This window comes from Meles meles, chromosome 7 (assembly GCF_922984935.1).
Source record: "Meles meles chromosome 7, mMelMel3.1 paternal haplotype, whole genome shotgun sequence".
NCBI lineage: Eukaryota > Metazoa > Chordata > Mammalia > Carnivora > Mustelidae > Meles > Meles meles.
In genome coordinates, this window is record NC_060072.1 from 9,181,605 (window position 1) to 9,209,519 (window position 27,915).

The window sequence follows — 27,915 nt, forward strand, 5'->3', positions numbered from 1 at the left end:
CTTGATCCCAGAACCCTGAGATCAAGACTTGAACTGAAGGCAGAGGCTTAACCCACTGAGACACCCAGGTGCCCCTTTTTAAAAGATTTTATTTATTTATTTGACAGAGAGAGGGATCACAAGTAGGCAGAAAGGCAGGCAGAGAGAGAGGGGGGGATGCAGGCTCCCTGCTGAGCAGAGAGCCCAATTCGGGATTCAATCCCAGGACGTTAAATCATGACCTGAGCCGAAGGCAGCCGCTTAACCCACTGAGCCACCCAGGCACCCCATTTTTTCTTGTTTTAATCAGCCGGTGTTGGGGCTTTATTGCTTCAATGAAGAACACCAAATAACACTGTTCCAACTGGTTTTATTCAGTTCAGTGAGCAACTGCCTGCCCTCAACAGTTTCATCTTATTTATTTAGACACACAGTAGATACTGAGAAGGAACAGAGAATACTGGGATGACAACATGACCCAACTATTCTAGATTCCAGAAGGAATTCTCAAACACATTTTTTTCCTTGGTGCAGTAGGATAAAAAGTCCTTTATATTCATTTTTTTATGGGGACAAGTCCTGATTTCCCTTTTAGAAAGGAACACAACTTTTATGGACTTAAAAATTATTTTTATTTTTTCCAGTTATAAAAATACATTCCCACTTAATTAAAAAAAAAAAAAAGAAACAAACAAACAAAAGAAAGAAGGAGGAAAGGAAGGTTTTCCGGACTTGGGTGAGGCTCAGGTGTGCCCGTGGAACTCATAAGTTGCTGCTAAAATCAGCAGTTTGTGAAGCACTGAGTTGCTCCAGGAATGTGGTAGGGGATTGATGGTTCTCAAATGTGCAAATTTCTGAAGTCATTCTCTAAATTATTCTGGGGGTGCTAAGAGAGAAAAAGAACAGAAGTGTCATTGGCAGGCAGTGGTGTGGGGAGCAAGCCAAGGTAAGGGAACAAGGAGGTCAAAGAGGGACAGGGAGGCCTCGAGGGAACCAGAGAATGGACAAGATCCTAAGAAAAGGGAGACAAACAAGGAACTGGGAGCCACTGTTGCGGCAAGGGGAGGGGTGTTGGGAGAAGAGAAAGCTGTGGGGGGACAGTGGGGACAGAGAGCAAGGAGAGGAGGGACAGAGACAAGGGGGCATTAGAGCTGGGAAGAAGGGTGGCAGGGTGGGGGGATGCAGGTTGTCTGCAGGGGGACAGCTTCTCACCACAAGGATCCTCCCAAGCCGACGAGTTATGCTTCCACTGTACTGTTCCAGCTTGTTCCAGGGCTGGAAAGCCTCGCCCTGGTTGTCCACAAAATTCCTCCAGCAGTCCTCAAACTCTGAGATGAAGAAGGAAGGCAGTCAGGCCCCAGGGGCAGGGGAGCGTGCACCCTGCAATTCCAGGGACGCCTCATTCCTTTGCCTTTGCTGGTGGTGTCACAGCTTGGGCCTCAGCTGGGCCACTCTTCGGTCCAGTCACACACACCCCCCCCCCCCAAACAAGTGACTTTTCCCTCTTGGAACTGCAAACCCTTCCATCCCTGACAGCTCAGCCCTTTCCCTACCCGGGAGTCTCATGACGGCCACTAGGATCCCGGATCTATGCAGAAGCCTCAGCCCCTCCTGATAATTCCAGCGCCAGTGGAAATACAGGCGGGAGGCGAAGAGCCGCAGGTTGATGTGGGGATGGTCTCGGACAAACACAACCAGTTCCTCCGCACAGGTGGGGCAGGGGCTCCACGTCAGGTAGCAGGTGATTTCGAATCTCTGGGACCGGTCCAGCCGCAGTGCCTTGATATTGTCAATAAAGCGGATTTCTGCATGGCGGTTTTTCTAGAAAGGGTCCCAGACAGAGAGAGAAGGGAGGTTTGGTTACAACGCAGAGCCCAGAGGTCACGTAGTGAGGGCATCACTGGGGATAAGGGGCTCTGCCCTGTGAACTTGCCTAGGACAGGGAAAGAACCTTCCGACCTTCCTTCTCTCACTCCTCCATTAATTCGGCACCCCCCCCCCAAGCATCCGCAGCTTGATCTGAATCACACACACACACACACACACACCCCGCCCCGCGAGGAGACGGGTTGGCAGACAGACACCCCACGGCACAATTCCCAAATGCTCAGCAGACCCCGCCTTTGGACATCAGGGGATGTTGGAACACGGGTCCCAAGGAGCAGGTCAGAATGCGAGGGAGGCGGGAAGGGGCAGGTGGGAAGGTGAGCGCAAAAGCAAAGGGCAAGTTCGTATGAGGGAGTTCTTGGACGTGGGGTTGAGCGGTCTGTCCTTGGAAGACCGCTTGGCTTCTCAGAAGCAGCGACTGAACTGCCATCCAGGGGACAAGAAAAGATTGTATTCTCGTGAGGGGCAGGAAAAGCCTTCTGCTGGAGAGAACAGCTTCTGCAGAGGCCCAGGGATGGGAAAACCATGGAGAGTTCCCAGGAAGCAGGGCAGAGACCTGGGTAAGCCTCAGTATTCACCCCCGAGACCCCCCCAAACACCGCCCCCCGCCCACCCCTCCCGCCCCCGCCCACCCCTGTCCAGACAGCCCCCCGCCCCGCACCTTGTTTCGAAGGCAGACTCGGGCCGTTATGGGGCCCTCATGTAGATTCAGCTGGTAGCACAGGTAGGTCTTCCTCCGGCGGTAGGGCTTCGGGACCCGGTGCTGGTTGCCGAAGTGATGGTAGAATATTTCTGGTCGTAGTGGATTCATTGTGCTTCTGCGCGAGAGGAAGAAAACCAAAGATGCTCAGAGTGTCTTCGGGTGTCCGCCCAGGCTCTGCCACTTCCTGAGCCCGACTCCGTGGGTCCCCTGAGGGCCCCTGGGGTGGGGAGGGAGGTGGAAGAGGGTGAGCTCTCCCAGCCACACCCGGATCCACCTCCTGGGTGCCCCATGGGGCCTGCCATGCCCATGCTGGAGGCCATTGCAGCCACACGCCTGGGGCTGGTTGGCCACCCCCCACCCACACCAAGAACTTGACATCATAGGTCCTTCTGTGGTTCACCCATCTTTGTCCTATGCCCCAGGCCCGTCTGTTCAGGTCCCACGGACATCTCAACCCCGAAGGCCAATGCCACAGCCCTCTCTTTGGGGAGGGAGGGGCTGGCTGCCCTGGTGCTTCTCCTAACCGTGCTCTTTGCTTAGGTGTGGGCGTCCCAATCTTGACTGTCTGCACAAAGCGCAGAGAGGCTGGTGGACAGGAAACACTGTTGTCACCAAGGGAGTGTTGTGACAGTGACTTTGGCTAAAGGACTCACAGAGCTTGTCCTACCCCCAGTTGTGATTATACTCTAGAGAACATTCCAGTTTGTTTGTCAGTGACAGAGTGGCCTGGCTCACGTGGGCATGGGTGCATGGGATTCTTTTCCATAAATGCTCTCAACGCAGCAAAGATACAAACAGGTGGATGGAACTACAGCCTTCCTGCCCGCCGCGGGGAGGTGCATGAGAGCTCCGTCCGGCAAGCAGATGCCGAACAGTCTGAAGGAGCGAGGGAAGCTTGACGGGGCCCCAAACCACTCGCCTGATGGAGCCTCCACTCCAAGCTAATGTGACCTGGCTGACCGCGGAGTCTGGCTCAGGTGACCACAGACGCTTAGAACCAGACACAGGAATCAAGCCAAGGGGGCCATGCCTCGGGGCACAGACTACGGGATACCCTGCTCCTACAAGGCCAGAAATGCCTCCCCCATACCTCCAGCCAACTCGCTGAAACATAATGGATTCTACCAACAAAAGACCATTTCTGGGGGCTCCTGGGTGGCTCAGTGGTTTAAGCCTCTGCCTTCGGCTCGGGTGGTGATCTCAGGGTCCTGGGATCGAGTCTGGCATCAGGCTCTCTGTTCAGCAGATAGCCTGTGACCCCCCCGCCCCGCCTGCCTCTCTGCCTACTTGTGATTTCTCTCTCTGTGTGTCAAATAAATAAATAAAATCTTTAAAAAAAAAAACCATTTCTGTCATCTGTTATGCTAATTAATAAAGCCACTAATGTCATCAACGGAAACCCATCTCTGCTCCCCCTTACGCTCATCGGCAAAGCTTCAGGAGCATTTTGGTGACTGTCATTGAAAAAGCCATCTCTGGATTGTGGCCTTGGATTACCTGCCAGTGACCTCCCCCCAAAACCAGTACTCTCTGGGCACCTGACTGCCTTCAGCATGAAGGTTAGAACGGAAACCTCCACTCCTAGCACACTTAGGACAACCAACTGCTCCCCGGCTTCCCAGTTTTGACAATGAATTTCCCATGTCCCAGGAAGCTCCCCAGTCCCTGGCAAACCAGACACTCAAGGCTGACATATTTCCAAGTTTAGACAAGTGCATTGTCTTAATAGCACAAATGTCGAAGCTTGACCTTGAACAGCTAAAATAGAGGGATGAGAGAAACAACTCGTAAGAAGCATTTGAAGACTAATTTAATTTTTCACACTTGGTAGCATCTTCATGGGAAACAATTTATCTTCTTATCTTGGAGATGATTTTTCTCTCCACAGAGCAGAAATGAAACCAGCCACAGAATTAAGTCTGCAGAAAGGCGTGTCGCCCGGCCGTTAAAGATTGCTGGGGAAAACACCCGAGGCAACTTAGAGGATGCTTTGCTTAAGATGATGAACGGGGTGCCTGGGTGGCTCAGTGGTTTAGGCCACTGCCTTCGGCTCAGGTCATGATCTCAGGGTCCTGGGATCGAGTCCCGCATCGGGCTCTCTGCTCGGCAGGGAGCCTGCTTCCCTCTCACTCTCTCTGCTTGCCTCTCTGCCTACTTGTGATCTCTCTCTGTCAAATAAATAAATAAAATCTTAAAAAAAAAAAAAAAGATGATGAACGTTCTGGGAGGGGACATGGTCTACCATGGTCATCCTAGCTACCAGGTGCTTGGTTTCTGCTTCTGCAAAAAAGCCAGCGTCACTGATGTGCACTGCTGAGCTGGTCTTCAGATCTGGACAGGGGAAAGAGTAGAGCCGCTGACCACAGTCTGGATGAAACCACACCGTTGGTACCAGAAAGACAAGTTCATCAACCTTGAAGTTTATCTCATCCCCGATCAATCAGAAGAACTCAGGAGCAGGGACCCCTAACCCTGAATTTTTGCCCTTCAATGCCCTTACTTGCAAACCACTGGGGAGTTTAGGACCTCCCAGCATGAGCTCCTGGCTCTCCCAGGTGGCCCCACACCAGCAACTACTCTGTCTCTTCAGCACACAAACCCCATGTCATTTCCTTCTTGGCTCCCTGAACGTCAGGCAGATGAACTCTTGTTCCGGTCGGTTACAGAAATTAGATCGTTCTTTGCAAAACTGTGCAAGTCTTTCAAATAGAATGTATAAATACGCTTTGATCTTTGACTCCCGCTATTGTCTCAATCACCCTTGAATCTGATGTCTATCACTAAGTTTAAATGACTTGTTTTAGGAAGACCCAGGGACCACACCTAGGGGAGAGGCCCCTGGGGGGAGGGGCAGACAGGATGCTGGAGGCTGTGGGATCTGGGTGGAGGTGGGGGATGGGCACCTGCCCAGGTCATAGCCGCAGGCCAGAGGCAGGGCACAGACCCTGCATACTGAGACAGACAGAATGAAGGACGAGGTGTCAGAGAGGGAGCAGAAGTCAGGCTGGGAGCAGGAAGGAGGCAGAGAGCCTAGAGAGCAGGTCCCTATTGGTCCTGCCCCAGGCTTCTTGGCAGGCTTGCCTCATTCTGGCCCAGGCCCTGTGCTCTCCAGCTCCATTTCCCTCTCACTGCTGCTCTCTCTCAAGGCTGCTCTTGGCCTTGGGAAAGCCCCTGCGCAGTGAGTGTCCTCCCACAACAGTCTGAGTGGTAGACCTACCCCTTTTCTGCCAGGCAAAAGCTGGGGTGGGAGGTCCTGGCTTGACTGTTTCTTTGGGCTCCCACCCACCTTCTTTCCTCCCCACTTACCTGACTTTGGGGGTGCCTCTGCCGCTGCCTCTCCCGAGGGGGCTTGTCCCAGCCCTGCCCTTTGTCTGGGGCACTAGGGCTCCATTCTTCTTACTGGCCTTGTTTTAGGAAAGCCCCCATCTGGAGTGACCTTCCCTGCCGGCTGGCTGGCTGGCTGGCTGCCCGGCTGCCTCCCCTCTCCCCTAGGGCCCCACCTCCTTCCTGCTTTGGTTTCAGGGGTAGGAGGGCCCTAGGGTGGCTGCACTTCCTTGGGCTCCGACCCAGCTTCTCTCCTTCTCTGAGACAGAGCTGCCCTCCTGGGGGGAGACAGGCCCCACTGTGCAACAGGACCCGGATTATGGCAAAGAGAAAGAGAAAGTAGGATGCCAGAGGGGGTTGGGACAGCCTGGCTGGGGAAATGAGGAAGGAGGCTGGCTCCTGCGGCAGCCAGCGGGCAGGCTCTCTGAGGAGTGGGGTGAGCCTTTTCCTTATGACCCCCGTGTTGCCAGTTAGAAGTCATTCAGTATCTTGTCAGGACTCTGGGCATCTGGAAAGTGAGGTCTATGGGTCAGATCTTCATCTCCAACCCTGGAGAAGGCCAGTGTGTTGAGCAGATCCTCTACCATAGCCCCCGGAAGCTTTGGGAGGGGACTATCATTATCCTGACATCTTCGATGAGGTTCCAGCACAGAGAGGCTAAGCTACTCTCTGGAACCACACAGCGAACAAACGGCAGAGCTGGACGCCTTCCAGGGGTACTGGCCTGGCTCCTCCCACTTCCTCCATGTTCCAGGAGTGGGAGTTGGAGGCTGGGGTGCAAGAGGAGGGATCTTGCTGCCCCCACAAGGCCTCCCAGGTCAGGGATCAGGGACCTGGACTTGAAGTGTGCGTCCTACAAGCTATCCACTTGCCTTTCACATGTCCACCAAGACCCCCGAATGAAAAAACAAGCAACTGGGATAAGTTGAACACTAGAGAGGTCCTAGAACTGCCACTGGTCACCCACAGTCCAGACCGCAGACACACAGAGTCCCTAGAGAACTCCTCCCACCTGCTGGCCCCCACCGCACACACCTGGTTTTGCCCTACAGGCTGTGGGACTGCCCTGAGGGGGTAACAGGAGCAAAGGCAAGAGATGGAGGGTCTGAGGGAATGGCATTCCCTCTACTCCGATCTGTTCTCATGTCCCCGGCTTCCAACTTCCGGAAGAAGTTTCCAGAATGAGCTGGGTCCAGGACCTTCCAAGAGAGTGATCGGATCTGTGTACTCAGGTGTTGGCCAAACTGACAGCTAAGATGCCTCTGGCCCAAGAAGCAGGAAGCATGGGGGGAAGGCTGAATGCTCGCTGGCCATCGGAGCTGGGCAGAGAACGGGGTGAGCCCGAACAGGATGGTGGCAGTTTTGGAGGGAATGTCCTGAAAGCCCCCACAGATCTCTAAGACTGGACTTCTGCTTGGTTCTTTTCTCCAGAAGGAGGGGATATTCTGAGCTAGACACTTTGGCCCATTTTGACGTCACAGGGAGTCAAGAGGGGTGTCTCCCCACGTGCCTCCCGCATGGGCGGCAGGACAGACTGGGGGGGGGACAGCCCGAGCTCTATTGTGTTGTGCCCTTGGCCCCCAGGCAGCAGGACAGACAGGGAGCCTCGGGGAGGGACAGGGGTCTGTGGCCACCAACAACTCACACCTAGCCAGCCAAGATCAGAGAGAGAAACAGCTGGTCTGAATGGGACCTGAGACATTCTCCACAATGATTTAAGGATGTCTTCCAAACGAAACACCTGCCCTCTTGCTTTTCCTGCCTCTGAGTGCTTAGAATCCCACCATCTCAGGTTGATCTCTTGGTCCTTTTCACCGTGCCCTGGTCCAGGCCAACCTGTGGGGCCCCGCCACCGACTCCTGCCCCCTCGCCCCTGCCGGTGTGTTCATGGGGTCTTCGGCTCTGTGGGCAAAGAACCAGATGGTCCCTGTCTCACCTCTACTGCTCGTGTTTCCCTGTCTCCCCGACTTGATCCTTGGCCACCTGTCACTTTTGATTCTGCTTTTTTGGAAAAGTTCTGATGACCTCAGTCCTCCCATACCCCATCCTACATTTAAAAAAAAAAAATTATTTAAATGTAAACTGAGTCATTAATTTCTTGCTCACTTTCCGTGGCTGTCTCCAGGCTGCAACCTGCTTGAAGATTCCTCTCTGGCAGCAATGTGGGAAGGGGACAAGGGTCATGGGAGTGAGGGCAGGTGCAGCGGTGACCTGGAGAGAGGTGGTGGCGCTGGGGAGGAAGGGTCCAGGGAATTGAGGGCTGGAAGGGAACAGGGGAGGCAGGGGCAGCTCAGGCATAACCCAGGCGACAGATACGCAGAATAAGGATCCTGCTTTTGTTCCACGCCTTCAGCTCAAAAAGGCCCTCGGTCATTGTCTGGGCGGAACCGTGCGCCCCCCAAATCCTAGTGCCTCAGAATGCGACTACCTTTGAGGTACAGATTGTTAAAAGATGGTTGTTAAAACGAGGCCCGTTAAGATGAGCCCGAATCCAATCTGCCTGATATTGTTAGGAGAAAGGGAGACAGGGACAGGCTGAGGGACAACAGGGGCTCCCCTGCGGTGAGCGCAGAGGACAGACTGCAGAAGCCTTCGCCCAGCAGCTCACTGACAGCAAGGACCCTGGTTCTCTGAGAAGTCACATCCTCAGGAAGGATGCTTCTCACAGCTTCTGAATTTCACACTTAGACGTACTCATGCCCATTTACTTTCAGTTTATTAATGATTTGGTTAATGCGGTGAGATGGGAGGAATCGGGTTGGAGGACCCTCACGGGGGAGAGGGAAGTCTTGAGGGAAGAGGGAGGATGTGCAGGAGGGAAGTGGGGAGGCTGAGGGACTGGGGGGGATGGTGAAGGTGCCTGGAGCCCAGGAGGAGGAGCGGCAGTGGCAGGGAGAGACCAGGAGGCTGAGGAGGCCCTCACCTAAGAATATTCTCGAGCTCTGCGGCCAGCCAGTTATTATCTCTTAATAAATCCCAACTCTGGAAGCGCATCCCCTTGTGGTCCACAAAGGTTTCCCAACAGTCTTCATAATCTGAGGTAAAGAGGGAAGAGGTGTCAGATGGGCCCTGGGGGGCCTTCTTCTCATGACCCTCCCGTGACCTCCCTGCCAGGCGCCACCAGTCCTGCCTCAGTTTCCCAGGCTCTCCTCCCACGCACTCTCCCTAGGGACATTCTAGGTTGTCTACCAACCCCTGCCCGAGTCCTACTCCCTCCCACAGTCCTGTCTGCCCAGCTCCTTCTGCTCTCACCTTCAAAGGACATGATGTCCAGATGGACCCCTGCACACCACAGCTTGTGGAGCCCGTCCTGGAAATCTGGGTCCCAGAAGTAGTAGAGGCGGGCGGTATAGATGCTCAGCGTCACGTTCCTGTATTCCTCCAGGAACTCAACCACATCCTCTGCACAGGTGGGACAGGGGCTCCAGGATATGAACCAGGTGACACGGTAATGCTCTTCAGGGGACAGATTCTGGTCACGGAACCAAGAGAGGAAGCAGGCTTCTGCATGGCAGGGAGCCTGGGGATAGACCTGGGAGAGGCGGAGAAGAGAACTGGATCCTCTTGGCTGGCAAAGCAGGCGGTATGGTCGGGCTGGTTGCCATGGGAGGAAGGGTGAGAGGGCAGGAGTCCCAGGGGCACGTTGTTCATTGATTTATCCCTCCTTTCCATCTCTCCCCGCACTGTCATTTTTGACTGGGCCATTCCTTCCACATCAACCATCAATTCCAACATCCACTCTTCATCCATCCTTCCATCCGCCCTCCATCCACCCATCCACCCATCCACCCACCATCCATCCATCCATCCATCCATCCATCCACCCACCCATCCATCTATCCACCCATCCACCCATCCATCCACCCACCCCTCCATCAATCCACCCATCCATCCATCCACCCATCCACATAACATCCATCCATCCATCCATCCATCCACCCATCCCACCTTCCATCCACCCACCATCCATCCATCCACCCACCATCCACCCATCCCTCCATCCACCCATCCATCCCTCCATCCACCCATCCATCCCTCCATCCACCCACCCATCCCTCCATCCACCCATCCATCCCTCCATCCACCCACCCATCCATCCATCCATCCACCCATCCATCCATCCACCCATCCATCCATCCACCCATCCACCCATCCACCCATCCATCCATCCACCCATCCACATATCATCCATCCACCCATCCCTCCTTCTATCCACCCACCTTCCATCCACCCACCATCCATCCATCCACCCATCCATCCATCCACCCATCCATCCATCCACCCATCCATCCATCCATCCCTCCATCCACCCATCCATCCCTCCATCCACCCACCCATCCCTCCATCCACCCATCCATCCCTCCATCCACCCACCCATCCATCCATCCATCCACCCATCCATCCATCCACCCATCCATCCATCCACCCATCCACCCATCCACCCATCCACCCATCCACATATCATCCATCCACCCATCCCTCCTTCTATCCACCCACCTTCCATCCACCCACCATCCATCCATCCACCCATCCATCCATCCACCCATCCATCCACCCATCCACCCATCCACCCATCCATCCCTCCATCCACCCATCCATCCCTCCATCAACCCACCCATCCACCCATCCACCCATCCATCCATCCACCCACCCATCCATCCATCCTACAGGCATCCTACTGGCCCCAGGCCAGGCCCACTGGGGTCCAGGCTGATTCCATGGGTGCTGTTTGCTGGGGAGGGCCACACAGTCATGCTGCCCCGCAGGGGAGCCTCTAGCCCCATGTGTCTCCAGAACACTTGGCACGTTGCTTGTCTGAATTGAGATGTGGGCCAAGTGCAAATACCCATCTTGTTCCAATGACAGTAAAAATGATGACTGCAAAGGACCTCGTGAAGAATTTTTGTGTTAATTATAATCTGAGATAATCTCTTAGATCTACTTCTCAATACATTACCAATACTAAGCTTATCAATTTCTCTTAACTCTTTGAACACTGGTACTAGTAGACTTCAAATGACATATGTGACCCTGATGTTTCTATGGGTTAGTACTGGGGTACCCTTGATCCAGCCCACAAAGACTCTCTCCTGAAAGTGACTTTGAAAAGCCTGCAGTGTCAGGAGAGAGGAGAGGGCAGGGATGTGGTGTGGTGGGAGGTCTCTCGGGAGTGACAGGTGATTAGGGGGCAGGGCAGGGGGTGGGGGTGGCCTGGCTCCAGCACCTGCTGAAGCTGGTCATGGGTGCAGTGGCAGCCTTCCAGGGAGCAGGTCTGGGAGCAGACCTGGGGTGGGCAGACAGGCAAGGGGTGAGGGCACTCCCCTCCCCTGAGGGACCACAGGTCCAGAAGGGTCCAGATGGGTCCAGACGGGTGCGTAGTGTGGCGGGGGAGGACCTGACCGGCAGAACCATTACTAGGGCAGAAAAGGCTCTGGTGTCCAATGACCCTGACTTTCTAAAGATGCTCTTTCGTCCAAGATTGCTAGAGGCTGAGCTCCATGAGAAGACTTGGAGACAGATGCCTGCGGACACTCTGAACAAAGCTCACGGGCTAAGTCAAACCTATACTATCTCCAGTTCCAGGAGGGTCAAGCAAGGAGCTCTTGGGCCAAAATTGTAGGAAGATGTCGGGGGGAAGGAGGAAGGAGCATGCCCCATGGAGAGCCCTCGTGTGGCATCTCATTCCATTCTTTTCCACCTTCCCAGCTGACTCAGCTCCTGCTTGTCAAGGGCCTTACCTTGTTTTGAAAGATCCCCAAGTCATACCAGGAGTCCTCCTCCCTCCCTCCTTCCACTTGGAAACAGAGGTAGCAGAGTTTCCGCCCTGAAGCATAGCGCAGGCTTGGGAAGTGGAAGAAGAAGGTTCCAGGACTTATCTTCTCCAGTGGGTATCTGGGGGCAAAAGAAAGCAGAAAATGCAGAAAGCGCTCCCTGGAGTTATCCCAGGGTGGGGTGGGGGCGGGGTGTGGGGGGTGTGGTGGGTGGGGCTCCTAGCCCAGCTCCCCACTCTGGGGTCCTGAGCATTGCCTTCTGCTTTTCCAGGCTGGATGGGGCAAGGGGGTGGGGAGAGGGCTACTGCCAGGGACAGCAGGGACAGGGACCTCTCCTGTAGGGGCCCGTGCTGTCCTGCTCCTTCCAGCCACGCTGATTTTCCTGCTCATGCATTCCCCCCAATGCTTTAGAAAAATTGCAAAGAGAAATAGGAACCCCCCCATCCCCAGAGAGCAGCTTTTCTAATTCTGCAATGCAATTCCTTCCTGATTTTTTAACCAATGCATTTTTTTTTTTTAAACGTATCAGGTTAATGGATACCTTCAGAGGTCCAGGTTACTATGCTAAGTGCTTTAAATATCTGGACTCACAGAGTCCTCCTCAGATCCCGAGGGAGTCACCCCAACTGTAGAGGGAAGGAGGAAGGGGCAGGAGGTGGAGTAGCCTGGCCCTGCCCAGGGCTAGTGAGTGATGGGGCTGTGGTGGGTCCCCAGGCAGGCTCTTTCCAGCAAGGACCTCCCATGACTGCTGTGGCAGCAGCGTGCTGTCCTCGATGTGCCTGATGTGCCTTTTTTCACTTTAAATATGTGCGTTTCTCCTGACCCTGGCATCTCCCCCTCCCCTGCCCCACCCCCGCTGCGCGAAGCTCGGCTGGGGGTAAGAGGGGGTAAGAACAGGCTGCATTTACGCGTCTGCCCGCGATTGGGAGAGCCCTGCAACAGGTGAGGTGACGTAGGCTCACGTTGTATTTATAACGGTGTACCTATTCTGGAAAATCGATCAAAGTGCTTTAAACTAAATCCACCCACTGCTCCCCCCATCCTTTAGTTAAATTCTGAGTGTAAACAGAGCACAGAAACTTCCAGAAGAAAGCTGCACTGGCCAGGAGGGGCAGGCCCGACAGACTTTCAGACCCGGAGGCTGGTCTGGAGGACCAAGCGGCTGGTGGAGGCGCGGGAGGGGCATATTCAGAAGCAGTACTGGAAGCATCCCCAGAAAAGGGTGAGGACCCGGCAGGAGTGGGTCCTGCAGAGAAGAAGCTCAGAGAGGGAGAGCAGGGAAGCAGGACTGCGGGGAGGAGGAGGAGGAGGCCAGGGACAGAGACAGACACAGGCAGGGCTACCAGGAAGGGGGTGCTGCCGCAGAAGGGGTTGGGAGGGCCGCAGACAGGGAGACTAGCGGCGCGTACCTTGGGTAGTAGTGCCAGGGATTCATTCCTCTCACCAGCCTTGCTTTAGGAAAGCTCCCAGATCTGATACCTCCCAGGCCGCTGCGGGGATGCCCCACCTCCTCCCTGCTTTGGCCTGGGAGCGGGGGTGGGAGGGCCCTCGGGTGGCTGCACTTCCTTGGGCTCAGACCCAGCATCTCTCCTTCTCTGAGACAGAGCTCCCCCGGGTGGAGCCCCACCATGCAACAGGACCCGAGTTTTTGCAAAGAGAAAGAGAAAGAGAAAGTGGGATGCCAGAATGGGTTGGGACAGCCTGTCTGGGGAAGGCAGGAAGGAGGCCTGGCGGCCAGCTCCCAGAGAGGCAGCCTCTCTGGGGAGTGGAGTGAGCCCTCACCTCACCACCCCTGCACCCCCAAGTCTGGGCCCAGGTGTTGCTCTCCCCGTGTCTGCTGAATGAATGGAAGAGAAAAGGAGTGTGGATATGGCGTTAGGACTCTGGTGTTTTCTCCTGACTCCCCAGCAGGGAGGGCTCAGGTGTGCTTTGAGCTCCTAATTCTGCAGTGGGTCCTCTGCCCAAGGTCCCTCAGCCTTCATCTGACAGAGAGGGACGGATGGAGAGGCAGAGGGAGAAGGAGGGACAGCTTTGGTTTCTCTTCCTCTTCTTAGGACACTAATCCCCTCATGGGGTCCCACCCTCATGATATGGTCTAAACCTAATCACCCCAAAGACACCCTTGCTCCAAATACCACCACATTGCGATTTAGGGCTTCAACATGGGAATTTAGGGGACACACACATTCAGCTCATAACAGTTGTGACTGATGGGATTCCTTTCATTGGCTCAGGGACAGGATGGCTGACCTTGTCACACAGCCACATGAGGGGTGAGTGTTGGCTTATATGGGGAGCTGAACCTCCAGGCTGTGTGGCTGCCTTTCTGGAGATCGGAGGTCATGTTCCCTGCTAGGTCCAGGGAGGCCCAGAATGTTACTGATGGTAGCTGGGCCAGTGCTGCCCCCAGCGGGATGGGGATTTCCTGGTGGGTATAAAAGAAGCAAAGCCATGTTGGCTGGGAAGTAGATTCACAGCGGATGCAAATTAGAGGGGCTGTCCTTGGAGCTGGTATCTCAGGTGGAGACTGGGGGCAGTCTTCACCCTCTGGCCTCTGGGTAATCCTGACAGAGGAGTAATAGGCACTGGGTCCCTCCTGCTGCCTCCCCAGCCTGGGCTCTTTGGCTGTGCAGGTTCCATTGGCTGCTACTTTACCCAAGGCCCAGCCTTGACAGGGGGCATTTCCATGCTGTCATGGAGGTAGTTCCCCTTGGGTACCGTCCTGCCTCTGCTAGAGAGAGAGAGAGAGAGAGAGAGAGAGAGAGAGAAATTTGGGGAAGCATAGACATCTTTGTACTAGGTACTGAGGTCCTATCCATTAACATGGTATATACCTCAGTTTATATAGGTCCTCTTTTTATGTTTTCAATGATTCTTGCACTTCTTCATAAAGGTGTCACACATTTTGTTGGGTTCACTTCTAGTAAACATTTTTTTTTAAAGATTTTATTTATTTATTTGACAGACAGAGATCACAAGTAGGCAGAGAGGCAGGCAGAGAGAGAAAGGAAGGGAAACAGGCTCCCCGCTGAGCAGAGAGCCTTATATGGGGCTCAATCCCAGGACCCTGAGACCATGACCTGAGCCAAAGGCAGAGGCTTTAACCCACTGAGCCACACAGGCACCCCTCTAGTAAACCTTTTGGGAGCTATTGTAACCTTTGTCTACCTTCATACTTTTTATTTTTGTTTTTGCTAGTATCTGGGAACACTATTCATTTTCCTATATTGAAGTTGGATTTACCCACCTCACTGAGAACTTGCTTACTATTTCTAGTAGTTTCTGTTCTTTTGCAATCCTGAGAGCTCTTGTCCTTTATTGTGGCTCCTGGGACATTGACTTGGACAACAGCACAGTGTTGAACAGTGGCAGTCATAAGGGGGACTTTTCTATTCTTCCATTTTAAGGGAAATTCTTCTAAGAGGGAAATGAAAATTCTAAGTCCCAGGGTGCCTGGGTGGCTCAGTCAGTTAAGTGTCTGCCTTCAGCTCAGGTCACGATCCCTGGGTCCTCTGACTGAGTTCTGCATCAGGCTCTAGGGAGTCTTCCTCTCTCTCTGTCCCTCCCCCCACTCATTCTCTCTCTCTGTCTCTCAAATAAAAATAAATGAAATCATCAAAAAGAAAAGAAAATTGCAACCCCCGTGTTCTTTATCTTTTTTAATAATTTTTTTTATTTTTTTTAAAGGTTTATTTTTTTATTTATTTGACAGACAGAGATCACAAGTAGGCAGAGAGGCAGACAGAGAAAGAGAGAGGAGGAAGCAGGCTCCCCGCGGAGCAGAGAGCCCGATGCGGGGCTCTATCCCAGAACCCTGAGATCATGACCTGAGCCGATGGCAGAGGCTTCAACCCACTGAGCCACCCAGGCGCCCCAATAATTTTTTTTTTAGTATAGTTGAAGTCTTATAGTCTTAAATCTTTCTTGGTTTGAATATTCGTTTGCTAACAGTTTATTTATCATTTTTGCATCTATGTTTATAAATAAATATGGCTATTATTTATATTTATATATACTATATGTAATATATATATAAAATCACAAGCACAGTACGAAGGTGCTTACGTGAGTTGTCTTTCCGCAATGCCAGCTTTATTCAGTCATAAAGCAAGGCTAACATAATTGTAAAGCAAGTTCAGGATTCAAAACTCAATGGCATTTCATATGCATTTAACTTGACTTCATACATGTCACACCAAGCAAAGCACAAGACAAGGTTACACAACACACAAGATACGAGGGTTAAGAAGTTAATGAACCAAACTCGAAGCTGGTCTGTGGGAACGCAGTTGAGATGAGGTCTCCATCCAGTCCAGGTCAGCTCTTGGCACTTGCTGCTTACTATGGTCAAGCAGTGGAGGATCTGTGTTATGTTCAGAGATCAACTGGGTGGAGCCTTTGGCCACATTTGCCTTTTTGATGCAGCCAGATGTAGAAGGATTTGCATCTGGAGAGACGGACAGTTCACGACAGTTTATTTTAAAACTCCTTTGGAATTTAATCAGCCTTTGCCCTTTGGTCTGTTGGTTATCGGTGCTGGGTGCTGTCAACTTGTGCTGGTTTCGGGGATATTTGTTCTTATCTGCAGTGCCTTTGGCTGCTTACATCACCGCTTGACATGAGTCACTGCTTGACACAAGTGACTTCATCTAACTCTCTACAGAGCTTTCTTGCTCTATATTCCCAGAGGTGGGATTGCTAGATCATATGGAACATACAAGGATTTCTTATGGGACTCTGACTTTATGCCATTGTAGGGGCAGGTTAAGCAGTGTCGGTAAGGTGTTCTCATCACGTCTGGTGTGTAGCAGACATGAAGCCCATGGGACAAGCACTTTGTGATGGGATGGTGCATGTAGAGTGTGAGAGAGCAAAGACAAACTAGAACCTAAAGGATGAGCTGTAGAGCTCGAGAGAATGGGTAGAAACCCATGTCCTTGTTCTTGGCCCTGACTTTGTGGTCTAGGTGTCCTGTGGGGTCCTGTTAAAAACAAAACTCAACTGAGTAAATTTGAAGATCTAATTGGCTTCATTAAATGCTTCATCCCACCTACCAAGTAGAGATGCTCTGAGGCATTGTACCACTGAAGGTTTTCACAGGTAGAGTATGGAACAAGGAAGTTGATAGCAAAACAAAAGAAAGGGTTGTTTCAGGCCAGGACATCTTCTTTTTGTGAGGAAGGGCTTTTATCAACAGATGACTTGATAAAAGTAGGGCTTTTATCAAGCGGATGACTTCACTAGTGTTGATTACAAAATTTCAGATTGACTGTTAAAAGGTCACATTTTTAGGATGGATTGAGCCTGCAATGGAATCGTGGCTTGTTGTCATGGGGAGCAACCGACTCCATTTTGTGGGTTTTTTTTTTCTTTCTTTCTTTCTTAACACTTCCTTTGCCACATAGCTAGCAAACACACCTCGCTCCAGGGTGGGAGAAGCCCAAGAAGGATGTGGGGAAGGTTCTTACTGCTGTGGTTTCACACTAAAGAGGTGAGTCAATTCAGCACCTCAACACAGGACCTTGTTAGAAAAGACTGCTTCTTCACAGCATCCCACTCAATTGGCCAAACTAACCTCTCTTGTGGCCCATCCTTATCTAACACTACTGTAAGGAGAATTAGGGTAAATGTAGTTCAGCCTGGCCAAGTCCATGCATCAGAGCTGCCGCAGGGAGGCAGAACCCAAGAATGCATTTGGGATTACATGGAACCTGCAGAATTGAAACTTCAACAATATAGAGTCTTCTGATCCATGAACATGGTATAGTGCTCCTTTTTTTTTTTTTTTTTTTCTTTAACATCATCTTTGCTTTTTCTTAGTAATGTTTTGTAGTTTTCAGTGTATGGATCTAAGACACTTTTGCAAGATGATGTTTCGTGTTGTTTTCAGAGACAGATTTCTAGTAATAACAGCAAACCCTCCTATCATGTTTATTATAGGTCAGGCACTCTTCATAATATATGTAGATATAAATATAAAGAAATTCATTTAAGCCTCACAAACACCTAGGTGAAAGTTCTATTATTATTCCAATTTATATGCCTATAATTTGACTAAGGAACTTGCCAGATGTCATAATCCAGTAAGTGGCAGGGGCAGGATTGGAACTCAGGCAGCTGGCTTCCAGAATCTCTCCTCCAGCCACTACTCTCTACTGCTGGGTAATAGCTGCTGGTATTCACACAATAGCACAGAATACGAAGACTGATGCTCTGTGAATGTAAGACTTCAATCTTCAGATTTGTTGAACTAGTTCTATGCATTAATTTTATAACACAGCAAGATCTCTCTCCCTCAATCGCTGTGGTGGCAGGGAGGGACATCTTCATCTCTATCTTACATTATTCTGTTTTTATGAAGATTTGCAGATTTTTTTAGAATGAGGCTGTGAAACATTATTAGTGAGCAGGGAAGCCACTAGAAGGCTGGCAGAGTCCAATATTAGAAAAATAAAGAGAAGGAAAAAGGTGGATAGGATTTCCCTTTAAAAGTATCTAAAGCAAAGATCTCACATTTAACTCCTCGCTGGTAGTCAGGGAGTACACACGAGGACCAACACCAGAGTCCATATCTGATTGGAAAACATCGAAGAGATGAACTGAATGAGTCAATGAGGGGAATTCTAGGGAAGGAGTAGAGCTCTGGTGAAGCTCAGCTTGGATGGCCTCAGTTCCTCTTACATCCCTTACCTTATGGCCTCCTGAGCTCTGAAACAGTCTCCTGCCTGCAGCCAGGGCCCATGACAACAGAGCTGATAAAGGAAGTGCCTTGTGCTCATTGAATGGAATATTCTGCAGCTGGGAGAACTGCTGAGCTACAACCACAAGAAACAGGTGACCCCTAAAGGGTTGGGCAGGATGGGCAGGAGGAATGGAAGAAGAGAATTTCTTCTTACTCAACTCGTCACAAGATGCTTGGGTGTTTTACTAGATGCCAACCCTATTAAAATTTTTTCAAAATATATACAAGGATGGGTTCCTAATAAGTTTTGTGGTGGTAACTAATACACCCCATGACTATTTTAAGGAGTCCTCTTTTTATGGTCCCCAACTCAAAGGCAACCAGAGTTGCTGAGCCAAGGACAGAATGGGCAGGAGGATGGGACAGAGCCTCCATCCATGGTGTTCATAGGTGCATGCTTGTTCCCAAGATGGACTGAGCTGGGCATCTGAGGGCAAGTGGGCTGTGGCTGTCAATCCCGTAGAAGCTGGACATCAATGTCAGGGAGCAAAGGATACTGTTTCCTCCTCTGAAAGAGCAAGGATGCAAAGACAGACTTCAAATTCTACTGAGGAGCCCAGAAAGACACCCGGATAAAGGGACACGGTGGGGCATCATCTGTCTGGGGTGAGCCAGGGATGTAGCTCAGGGTCCAAGGTGGCATCTCAAAGAAGGGCTTTTTCAGGCCATGGTCATGCAAGGTGACTCATGCCAGGGCATCTTGGAGAGGAAAGTCCCAGGGGGTCGAAGGAAAAACTAAAGGCCTTAATATATGCTGGATCTAAAGGAGACAAAGAAAAATCATGTCTCATAGTCAGAGGTGAGGCTTCAACGGAAGGAGAGAGGCAACCATGATGGGGAAGAGGAGAACCTGGAGTGGGAGATAAGAACCAGGAGCAGAGAGGAAGATAAAACACTCCGGGTAAATGGAGAGAAGCAACGGATCCATGAGAGAAAAGATGGAAGGAGGCAAGGAGAGAGGGAGGGAGATACAGAAGAAGGAAGGGAGGGACACAAGAACAAGTGACTGACCAGGGACAGCAGAAATCAGCTGAAGTGAGCACAGGGACTAGAAAGAGGCAGCAGGAGATGAAAGGAGCATCTCCCCCAAAGGGAGGAAGGGCCAGTGAGGGGGCAAATGGGAAGGAGAGGGGGCGAGGGGCCCAGGGCGTCCCATCCCAGGACCCTTCCTGCACCTGCAGGCAGGCCACACCAGGGCTCACAGGACTCCCTAGGGTCCATGAGTCCTCCCGGCATCCTGTGAGCTCTGTGGAGGGAGAGGAGACAAGTACCTTCCCTGCAGGGAGCAGAAGCCATCCCTGCCACACAAACCCCCTGTCTGCGTCCTCACCCCCACAGGGACTCTGTAATTCTGGCCGGTGTCACCTACCCCAGGACCCTGCCCCCACCCCACCACAGGCCAGAGTCCTCCCCCCGGGGGCTGGCAGGGCACTCCCCACCACCCTGCCAGGCCGCTGACCCCCGAAAGCCCCAGCCCACCGCGCCACCCCCCTCGCCGGGTCCCAGCCCCTGCCCATCGGCGGGGATGACCCGTGGTGGGGTCCGGGCTGCACAGTCCTCAGGCAGGGGTGTCTCTGCTCAAGTTAGGGACGTAGGCCTTTGGGGCACATTCGGAACCAGGACTCGGGGAAACGGCCCTTGGGACCCGGCAGCCCTCTGTGCTCCCAGCTACCCCAGAACGTTCTCCAAGCACGTGTGCCCCATTTCCACATGGGGAGATTCCTGCCCACAGGGAAGGCAAGTCTGGGTCAGTCCTTCCCTGTGTCCCCCAGCCACTGAACAGCACCCAGGAGCCCTGCCTCAGGGACCCACCCCGGTGGGAACCAGGGATGCAAGGACGGGCCAGGCAGCGTCCTGCCCTCAAGGAGATCACAGTCTGAGGCACACAGGGGTAGACCCGGGACCCCACTTCTCCATCCCACAGACCCCCCTCTCTCCGTCCCTGGATGCTGTAGTCTGGACTTGGCTCCCAGCCGAGGGGACGACTCAGGACAGGGCTCCCTTCCTCGTTGTCCACACCCACTGCACGCCGCCAGCACTTCTGTGTCCCACAGGCTGGGAGGACAGGTATGGGGTTGGGAAGAGCCCCGCCAGCTGCACTTTCCTCCCAGCCCATTGGGCGTGTCTTGACCTGTCCCCGCCTGGTGCCTGGCTGTGGAGGAAGTCCTTGGGAAGCCACACGGCCACCACCGGCCAGTTGCATGGCTGGTAACATAGGTAAGTCTTGTGACCCCCGTGCCCTGTCCGAGAAAGATAAAGTCTTCTGGGGGCATGTGGCTGCTGGAGGCGGGGGTGGGCAGGCCAAAGGAAGGTGCAGAGGGCTTTGTGGGGTCGAGGCAGGTGCTTTTTCCTCTCTGTGTCTCCAACCAGTGGGACCAGCCTGGGAAGCTTTGGTGGCCTTTGCTGGTGGGCCCTGGGCTGCCGAGCCCTGAATTCAGCTGGTCCATGAGGGCACATCTCACGCTTTTCTCTGTTGGAGTTGGGGACATGGTCACCCCTGAGATCCAGAGCCTGCCTCCTGCCTTCCTAGGCCCCCTATGTGTGATGACTGTCCCCAGCGCCCCGCCTCAGGTCCTCTGTCCACATGGCCACTGGGCTTCCTCCCTGCCCATGGCCTCTGACCCCACGGGTCCCAACCCAAACCCCTTCTCCGTTAGGGGGTAGCTTAGGTGGCCAACATAGGACTGTCTAACGGGGTGACTCTGCTGACCCCACTTCCTCCGCGGTGATGTGAGCTCGGTATCACAGGGACTTTGTTCCAGAACAGAGGCCAGGACCTGGTTTGGGGCTGATCTGCTCCCAGGAGGAGGGGTGGTTCTACTCCCCTACCAGGAGCCCCAGAGGCAGCAGGGCCAGGGGTGGGGTGGGGGACCTCAGGGGCTTCTCTCAGCCTCCAGTGGGAGAGGGGCTCCAAGCAGCTTGTCACGGGGACGTCTGTCCAAGTGGACCAAAGCTTTGGCTTCCAGTTCTTGGGGATTTCCTCTGGCCATGTGTCCACGATGCCCGAGCACCACTAACACTCAGCGCCGCGGCTTCCTTGAGAACACCCCACGCTGGGAACGACCTACACGTGCTCGTGGGGGACTGGTGGGATCAAGCGAACCAGGGCTCCTCCCCGCGTAGAACATCGCGTGTCCTTTTGAATATCGATGCTGTCCTCCCAGGACTTGAAGAGTGAGCAATCCTTTCATGACAGGTTTTGGACTTGGGGCAGCGAGTGTGACAGGCTGGGGGCAGAAGGGGGCCGGCAGGTGTGGACTCAGTCTGGGCTCCAGGGCAGGGCAGCGGACCCCCGTGGGACAGAGGCCGACCCCGCTCCCAGGCCTGTGCCCGTCTTCCTCCCTGAAGGTTGGCCCCTCCTGAGACTGAGCTGGAAGTCAGGGGTGACTGGTTTTCCAGAACCTTACAGTGGGCAGGAAAGGGGAGCACGGGGGACCCAGGTCGGCTGTCTTGGGTCTCTTTCTCCAGTCCGGACATGGCCACTGGGTGCTCCCGTGGGGTCCTATTTAAAGCTTGGTTTAAGTAAACGATAAGAAAGCGTGTTAATGGTGGGCTTAGTGTTTGACAGGGGAGTGGTTTAGGTCCTTGGGAAAGTTCTGGTGTGAAAATAAAGGGCCAGTGGGCTTCCTTTCCGAAAAGTAATTGCTTCCTGCAGGAGCCTATCTAACTTCCTCTTCCAGAAGGAGCCCCTTCATTCTTCGAACAGGGCATCTGAGACTCGGCTATCGCTGGTGAAACGGCATAAACTCCTGTCCTCACCACTGCCCACTCTGGCGAGGCCCCCGCTGCCCGCGCACACGACCTCCCCCCGTGCCAGGCTGCTCAAGCTGCGAGCCAGAAGGGGCAGGACGGGCAGGGGGAGGAATTGTGGCCCGAGGGTCCCCAGGAGCAGAGACGTGCCCTCCGTTCTGCACCAGCATCATCTTGTGTGCGGGGGACAACCGTGTCACACCGTGCCCTGAGCCCTGGACAACGACCAGTCACACAGCCCCGCCCCGTCCCGATCACTCTGCATCTGCTCTAAGCGACAGGCCTAGAGGCCCATCTTGTTCGCTCTGCAGCACAAAAGGGTCTCTAGAGGAAGCCCCGGTGGGAACCGTGTTTCTGGGGTCTCCCGTCTGCCAGCCTCCAGGGACGGCCACGGCTCTAGTCCACTGAAGGATGCACAGGCTCCGAAGTTGTCGGGTCTGTTCCCTCTCTCTCCCCCCGGGGACTGAGCCCCGCGGGCTAGAGGAGCTGCTGTCTGGGGGCAGCGGCCACGGGGACCCCAGGAGCCCAGCAGGAGAAGACAGGCGCTTGGAGGGGAGCTGGGGGGCAGGGCCAGGGGCAGGTGCTCACAGCAGCCTGAGCTCCCCCACTCCTGTCTCCTGGGAGAGAGCCCCGAAGTCCACAGCTGAGGCAGCTCTCCCGGGCGGGCAGCCCCTCTCCCCCAGCGCCCTGTCCTTAGGCTCCTTCTGTCCTGTCCTCCCCTGGGTTCCTCTCCCTCCATTCTACCCTCTCTCTGGGTCCCTTTGCTCCTCCAGCTCCTTCCCTGTGGGCTGCAGCCCTCCCTGACTGAGCCCCTTCCTCCCCCGGGGGGCCACGGCCCTCTCTCCCTTCCTCTCCGTCCCTCCCTGTCTCCACCTGCGTCAGGGCTCTGCCCAGCCCCTTCCAGTCACCCTGGGAGGCAGGACACCCTTTGGGCCCTGACAGGGCGCAGGGTCTGTGAGGATGGACTGCGGACTTGCTCTGGGCCTCAGGAAGGCCTCGTACACACGCACCTGCTGCCAGGCCTCCCCTCAGGGAGTGTGGACGCCACGGACAGCAACGGGAGGGACACCCCCGGCCTGTGGGGGACCTGCCCTGCTGTGTGTCTTGTGTGGGCCCCAACAGGGGACTCTGCCCCAGGTGCCCTGTGTCAGGAAGGGGCAGAGCTCAGCTGCTGAGCAGGGAAGCCCCTCCCTCTGGCTTCCTCCCCCAGGGCAGGGCAGCACAGCGCAGGGGTGAGGACTGGAGAACCTCCCACAGCTCCAAACCTCAGGTGTGCGGGTTCCTCCCCAGTGTTTAGACTCCTTGTTTCTATTCTCTCACAGATAGACTGTCATTTCCAATCAGTGCCCCTGACAATAGGATCGGTGGCAGAGGGGAAGTTTCTGATTTCTAGAACCCTCCTCCCCCAGCAAGTCAGGCTTGACTGATTCTTCTCCCAAAGAGGGAGTTGGCAGGATCCCACTGAAGGGCCCACCGAGAAGGGAGAGTTGTCCGCCTGCGGCTCTGCGGACTTCGGGACACATTTCCAGAGAAAACCTTTGGTAAAAGATCCTTGACTTTGCTGTCCAATGCTCTGCATTTGAAATCAATTCATCACTTCTCTAAATATGGAAAACTACTGACAGCGATGAGTGTGATCTTAATCACGTGTATTTGAACCTAAGGTAGATTTTCCAGGACAAGTAAATCTACTCAGATTTTTTCTTTCAAGACGACTTCATCTGGGCTCATGGCCTTTTGCTGGTTTCCGTGGATCCATCTGGAGAGGGCGGTGGAGAGCAGGTCTGCATGGCTTGGGAGCAAGTGTTTTATTCTGCTGTTCACAGAGGCCTCCCGTGGTCTTTGGTGAGACTGAAGTCCATCCTTCAGGCTTCCTGCTCAGGGAGAAGGTGGACTCGCATGGTACAGGCGGGCAGTGAGACAGGTGGGCAGGGGCAACAGAGGAGGGGTCTGGCTGCCCCAGAGATGGGGGAGGGAGGGGACTCCAGGAGGTGAGGGAGCAGAGGAATCTCTCCGAGGGCGGGAGGGGTGGCCTGGCCCCCAGGAGGGTTCAGGTAACCCAGTGGAGGCTCTGAGAGGGGCAGGGAAAGACCAGGGAGAGGAGAGGAGAGGAGGGAGGAGGGCAGGAGGGGTGGCAAGGAGGGAGGGAGGGAGGGAGGGAACTCACCTGGAGAATGCCCCGCAGGGTCTCAGAGAATTTCTGACTCTCCTTGTCCAGATCCAGCCAGGGCTGGAATCTTCTTTCCTGGTGGAGCACGAAGGTGTCCCAGCAGTGCTCAAACTCTGCAGCGGGGCGGGAGGAGGGACGTGAGCCTGGCTCCGGGGACGGCTGGGGGCCACCGCCTGTCTGACTCTTAGGGACAGGTTGTGCCCCTCCTAGCTACACCCCTGCTCTCTCTCCTCTGGGGCACCCCTGGCCCCCCGGGACTCTTTCTCAGCCTGGAACCTCAGCCAGCCTGGCCTCCCTTCTTCCTGCAAACCCCAGTCTCCCTGGCAGGCCCACCCACCACTCTCCCTGCCCTTCCGCACACACGTGTCCTGCGCTGACCTCTCTCTTCTCAGCGACCCTGCTGTCCTCTGCTGTCCAGGCCCCGTGGCCTCCCCTCCGCAGGCAGCCCACAAGGGCCACCCCTAAGGACACTACTCTGGCCCTCCCCCGTAGCAACCCCCCAGGCCTCTCCCTACCCCCCCCCCCCCCACCCCGGCCTGCAGGAGGCCCACACTGACCCCTGGCGGTCATGATGGCGATGCTGGCCCCCGCCTTGCTCAGGGTGCACAGCCCCCGCTCATACTGTCCCAGGCTGTAGATGCGGGAGGCATAGAGGTTCAGGCTCACGTGGCGGTTCTTCTGCAGAAACTCAGCCAAACGCTGGGCACAATCAGCGCAGGGGCTCCAGGAGAGAAAGCAGGTGACCGTGTAGTTGAGATTCGGGTCCAGGTTCCAGGACTGGATCAGCTTCAGCAGGCGGGCCTCCGCGTGGCGGGAGAACCTGGGGTCCCGGGCACTCTGGGCACACAAGAGGCAGGAAAGGCTTCTGGCATTGGTGGTGAACATGGGGGAGGGGGCACCAGGGAGAGGCAGAGAGGTCCTGGCCTCAGGCACAAAATGCAGGGGGAGCCCTTCTCAGGAGGAGATGAATGGGATTTCCCTGCAGTGTCCCCAGGCTCCAGGCTCCCCACCACTGGCTGACAGGCCCACCGAGGGCAAGTTCCCAGGGACCCGGGGAGCCAGCTAGCACCTTGCATCTGCCTCTGCTCGCTAGGGCTCTGCGTCCCGCTCTACCTGCCCGGCCTTCTTCAGATTCTTGACATTCATTTATCATGGGATCTGCCTGAAGTTTGACTTTGAAAAGATTGCTTTACAGTACGTTTCAGCGTGACCACTGAGTTTCCATGTTAGTGCCCAGGGAAGGGGCTTCAGGACCCTCACCTAGCGGGGCCCTGCAGACAGCAGCAGAAGAGCCCCTGGCAAGGGAAAGGGGGGCCGGGGGAGCCGCGAGCTCCCGGGCCTGGTGCCCTGGCAGTGGAGGCTTCCTCCAGGCAGGGATCCAGCCCTGTCCTCCCCACCGCCACCTCACCCCACTCCCACCTCGGCACCAGCGCTCCTGCAAGCGTCTGCCCTGGGCCTCACCCTGCGCTGAGCCCACGGGTGACACAGAAGGGCTCACTGTGCAGGGAGGAATGGGGAAGGGACGCCCGGCAGACAGGCGCCTGGGCATGGGGTGAAGGTTATTGTCGGGCCTCACAGAGCTGTGGAGATGGGAGCAACCTGTCCAGGGAGGGACTGTCAGCCTGGGACCGGGAGCAAGTCAGGTCAGCGGTGCAAACTCAAAGATCTGGGCAGAGTGGGATGGGGACTTGGGGACCGAGGGGGACTCCCTGGGCGATGCTGGAGTGGGGAGCAGTGCCCTGGGCAGGATCTCCAGCAGTGGGCAGGGGTCCTGCCAGGGCCCCCGCTGGTGAGCAGGGGAGCGTCGAGAGCCAACAGATCTCAGGCTCTGTGGCAGGCCGCCCCCCAGGCAGGGGCCAGGGAAAAAGCTGACCCCTTGTCTAGAAGCCTTTTCCCCTGTCCTAACCCATCCTCAGAGGCACAGCAGCGGGGGGGGGGGGGGGCGGAGGTGTAAGGAGGGTGATTCGGTGACAAGGGCTGGTGGTGCCCGTACCCGGGACGGTGTGACTGCTTTCTGACGTGTGGCTCCAGGCCAGAAACCACAGCAGAAACAGTCCCCACCTGACACTAGGCTGAGGGGTGGCCGTTGTGGGGACCGAAGGGGAAACACTGGTGAGACCCGCTCAGGTCCAGCCAGAATGTTCTACCCCGAATGTCCCAGGATGGGGAGGCCGTGCGAGCTGCGGTCTGGCTGGACTGGTCACCTGATTGCGCAGGACGCCCCTCTCCTGGCCCGGAGGAATCCCGGATCCCTGACCGGGATGCTTCACCTCGCAGCACAGGTAGGTCCTCTTTGGACTGTTGTCATTGCGGAAGTTGTCGGTGAAGGTGCCCTGGTCCAGCAGCTGCCTGTGGACGACAGGGTGGGGGAGGAGCTGAAACTGTGGCCTCCCCCAGGAGGACGGAGAGTCCTCTTGCTGAGGGATGTTTGGCATAGAAGAGAGATTTTACACGAAAAGTGAAGATACTCAGGGCGCCTGGGTGGCTCAGTGGGTTAAGCCTCTGCCTTCAGCTCAGGTCATGAACTCAGGGTCCTGGGTCCCGCATCGGGCTCTCTGCTCAGCAGGGAGCCTGCTTCCCCCTCTCTCTACCTGCCTCTCTGCCCACGTGTGATCTCTAGTTCAAATAAATAAATAAAAATTTTTTTAAGTGAGTGAAGATACTCAATCTTGAAGCATCTCAACTCTTTCTCATGGGCTCCTTGCCGTTTCCTGGTGCCCCACGCCCTTTCCCCCCCACACCCCACATTCTGGCCAGACCCACAGAGGACGGGCTTCCACTGGCTTTGCTGGATCCACTCAGTCTCCCTCTGGGACCCCTTCTGGGAGCTCCCGGGGGGGCCTGCCCGGTGCTCTGTCAGGGGAACCCCTGGAGTCGCCCACGGCGCTCAGACCCTCGGCTGGGTCCTCTCCCTCTGCCCGTGGTAGGCTCTCATCCCATCTCCTGGCCTCGCCATCCATCCTTGTCCCCCGAGGAGCTACTCCCCTGCATGGAGGACATCCCGGGGCTTTCCCTTTTGGTTCAAGGTTGGCCCACTCGGCAGTGTGCACTGGGCCCGCACACACCGTGCAGGAGCACTGCCAAAAAGACGACCCAAGAGTCTCCTCTTCTTAAATAATCGTGGGATTTTCCCTAAGGATGAAAATACCAAAGCCCTTTGCAGGCCCGAAATCTTAAAGCTGAAAGGGACCTCCTGGCCCTCTGCTCAGCGGGATCCCCAGGCGGGAAGCCTAGACTCCCTAGGGCATTGGAGGAAGCCAAGGATGGGGACCTTCAGGGACGGTTCCCCAGGAGCCCGGGCGAGGCCGGCTGGACAAGCAGACTGGGCATTGGCGGATGGGGCTCGGCGGGCCCGGGACGGGTCAGCAGGAACAAGGCAAAGAAGAGCAGGGACTCCCAGAGGTCCAGGAGGAGACCTCGAGGGAGCGGCATGTCCCCATCAGGGACAACCTCGGGCAGCCCCGAGGAGGGGCTCCGGAGCAGAGGGGATGTGGGGGGAGGGACGTTTACCAGTCCCAGGCCTCTGCGTCGGCATCCATGTCTCGGTCCCTTCACCACCTCTGGCTCTGTGTCTGCGGCTTCTCTGCCG

The 27,915-nt window shown here is 55.0% G+C and overlaps 2 protein-coding genes across 2 annotated transcripts; both read right to left on the reverse strand.

The window, feature by feature from the left end:
* Nucleotides 1-332: 332 nt before the first annotated feature.
* LOC123947559 (DNA dC->dU-editing enzyme APOBEC-3H-like) lies at nucleotides 333-6,203 on the reverse strand. The gene is made up of 5 exons (XM_046013883.1): nucleotides 5,876-6,203; nucleotides 2,528-2,684; nucleotides 1,533-1,800; nucleotides 1,192-1,307; nucleotides 333-865 (listed from the first exon to the last, which is right to left on the reverse strand). Exons 2-5 carry the CDS (start codon nucleotides 2,675-2,677, stop codon nucleotides 818-820), a joined length of 582 nt encoding a protein of 193 aa, XP_045869839.1. The 5' UTR covers nucleotides 2,678-2,684; nucleotides 5,876-6,203; the 3' UTR covers nucleotides 333-817.
* Nucleotides 6,204-8,592: 2,389 nt separating this feature from the next.
* On the reverse strand, nucleotides 8,593-27,915 carry LOC123946301 (DNA dC->dU-editing enzyme APOBEC-3G-like). The gene is made up of 8 exons (XM_046011776.1): nucleotides 27,837-27,915; nucleotides 26,531-26,675; nucleotides 24,884-25,163; nucleotides 24,324-24,439; nucleotides 13,074-13,369; nucleotides 11,632-11,785; nucleotides 9,146-9,425; nucleotides 8,593-8,928 (listed from the first exon to the last, which is right to left on the reverse strand). The coding sequence occupies exons 1-8, from the start codon at nucleotides 27,863-27,865 to the stop codon at nucleotides 8,813-8,815; spliced, it is 1,416 nt and encodes a 471-aa protein (XP_045867732.1). The 5' UTR covers nucleotides 27,866-27,915; the 3' UTR covers nucleotides 8,593-8,812.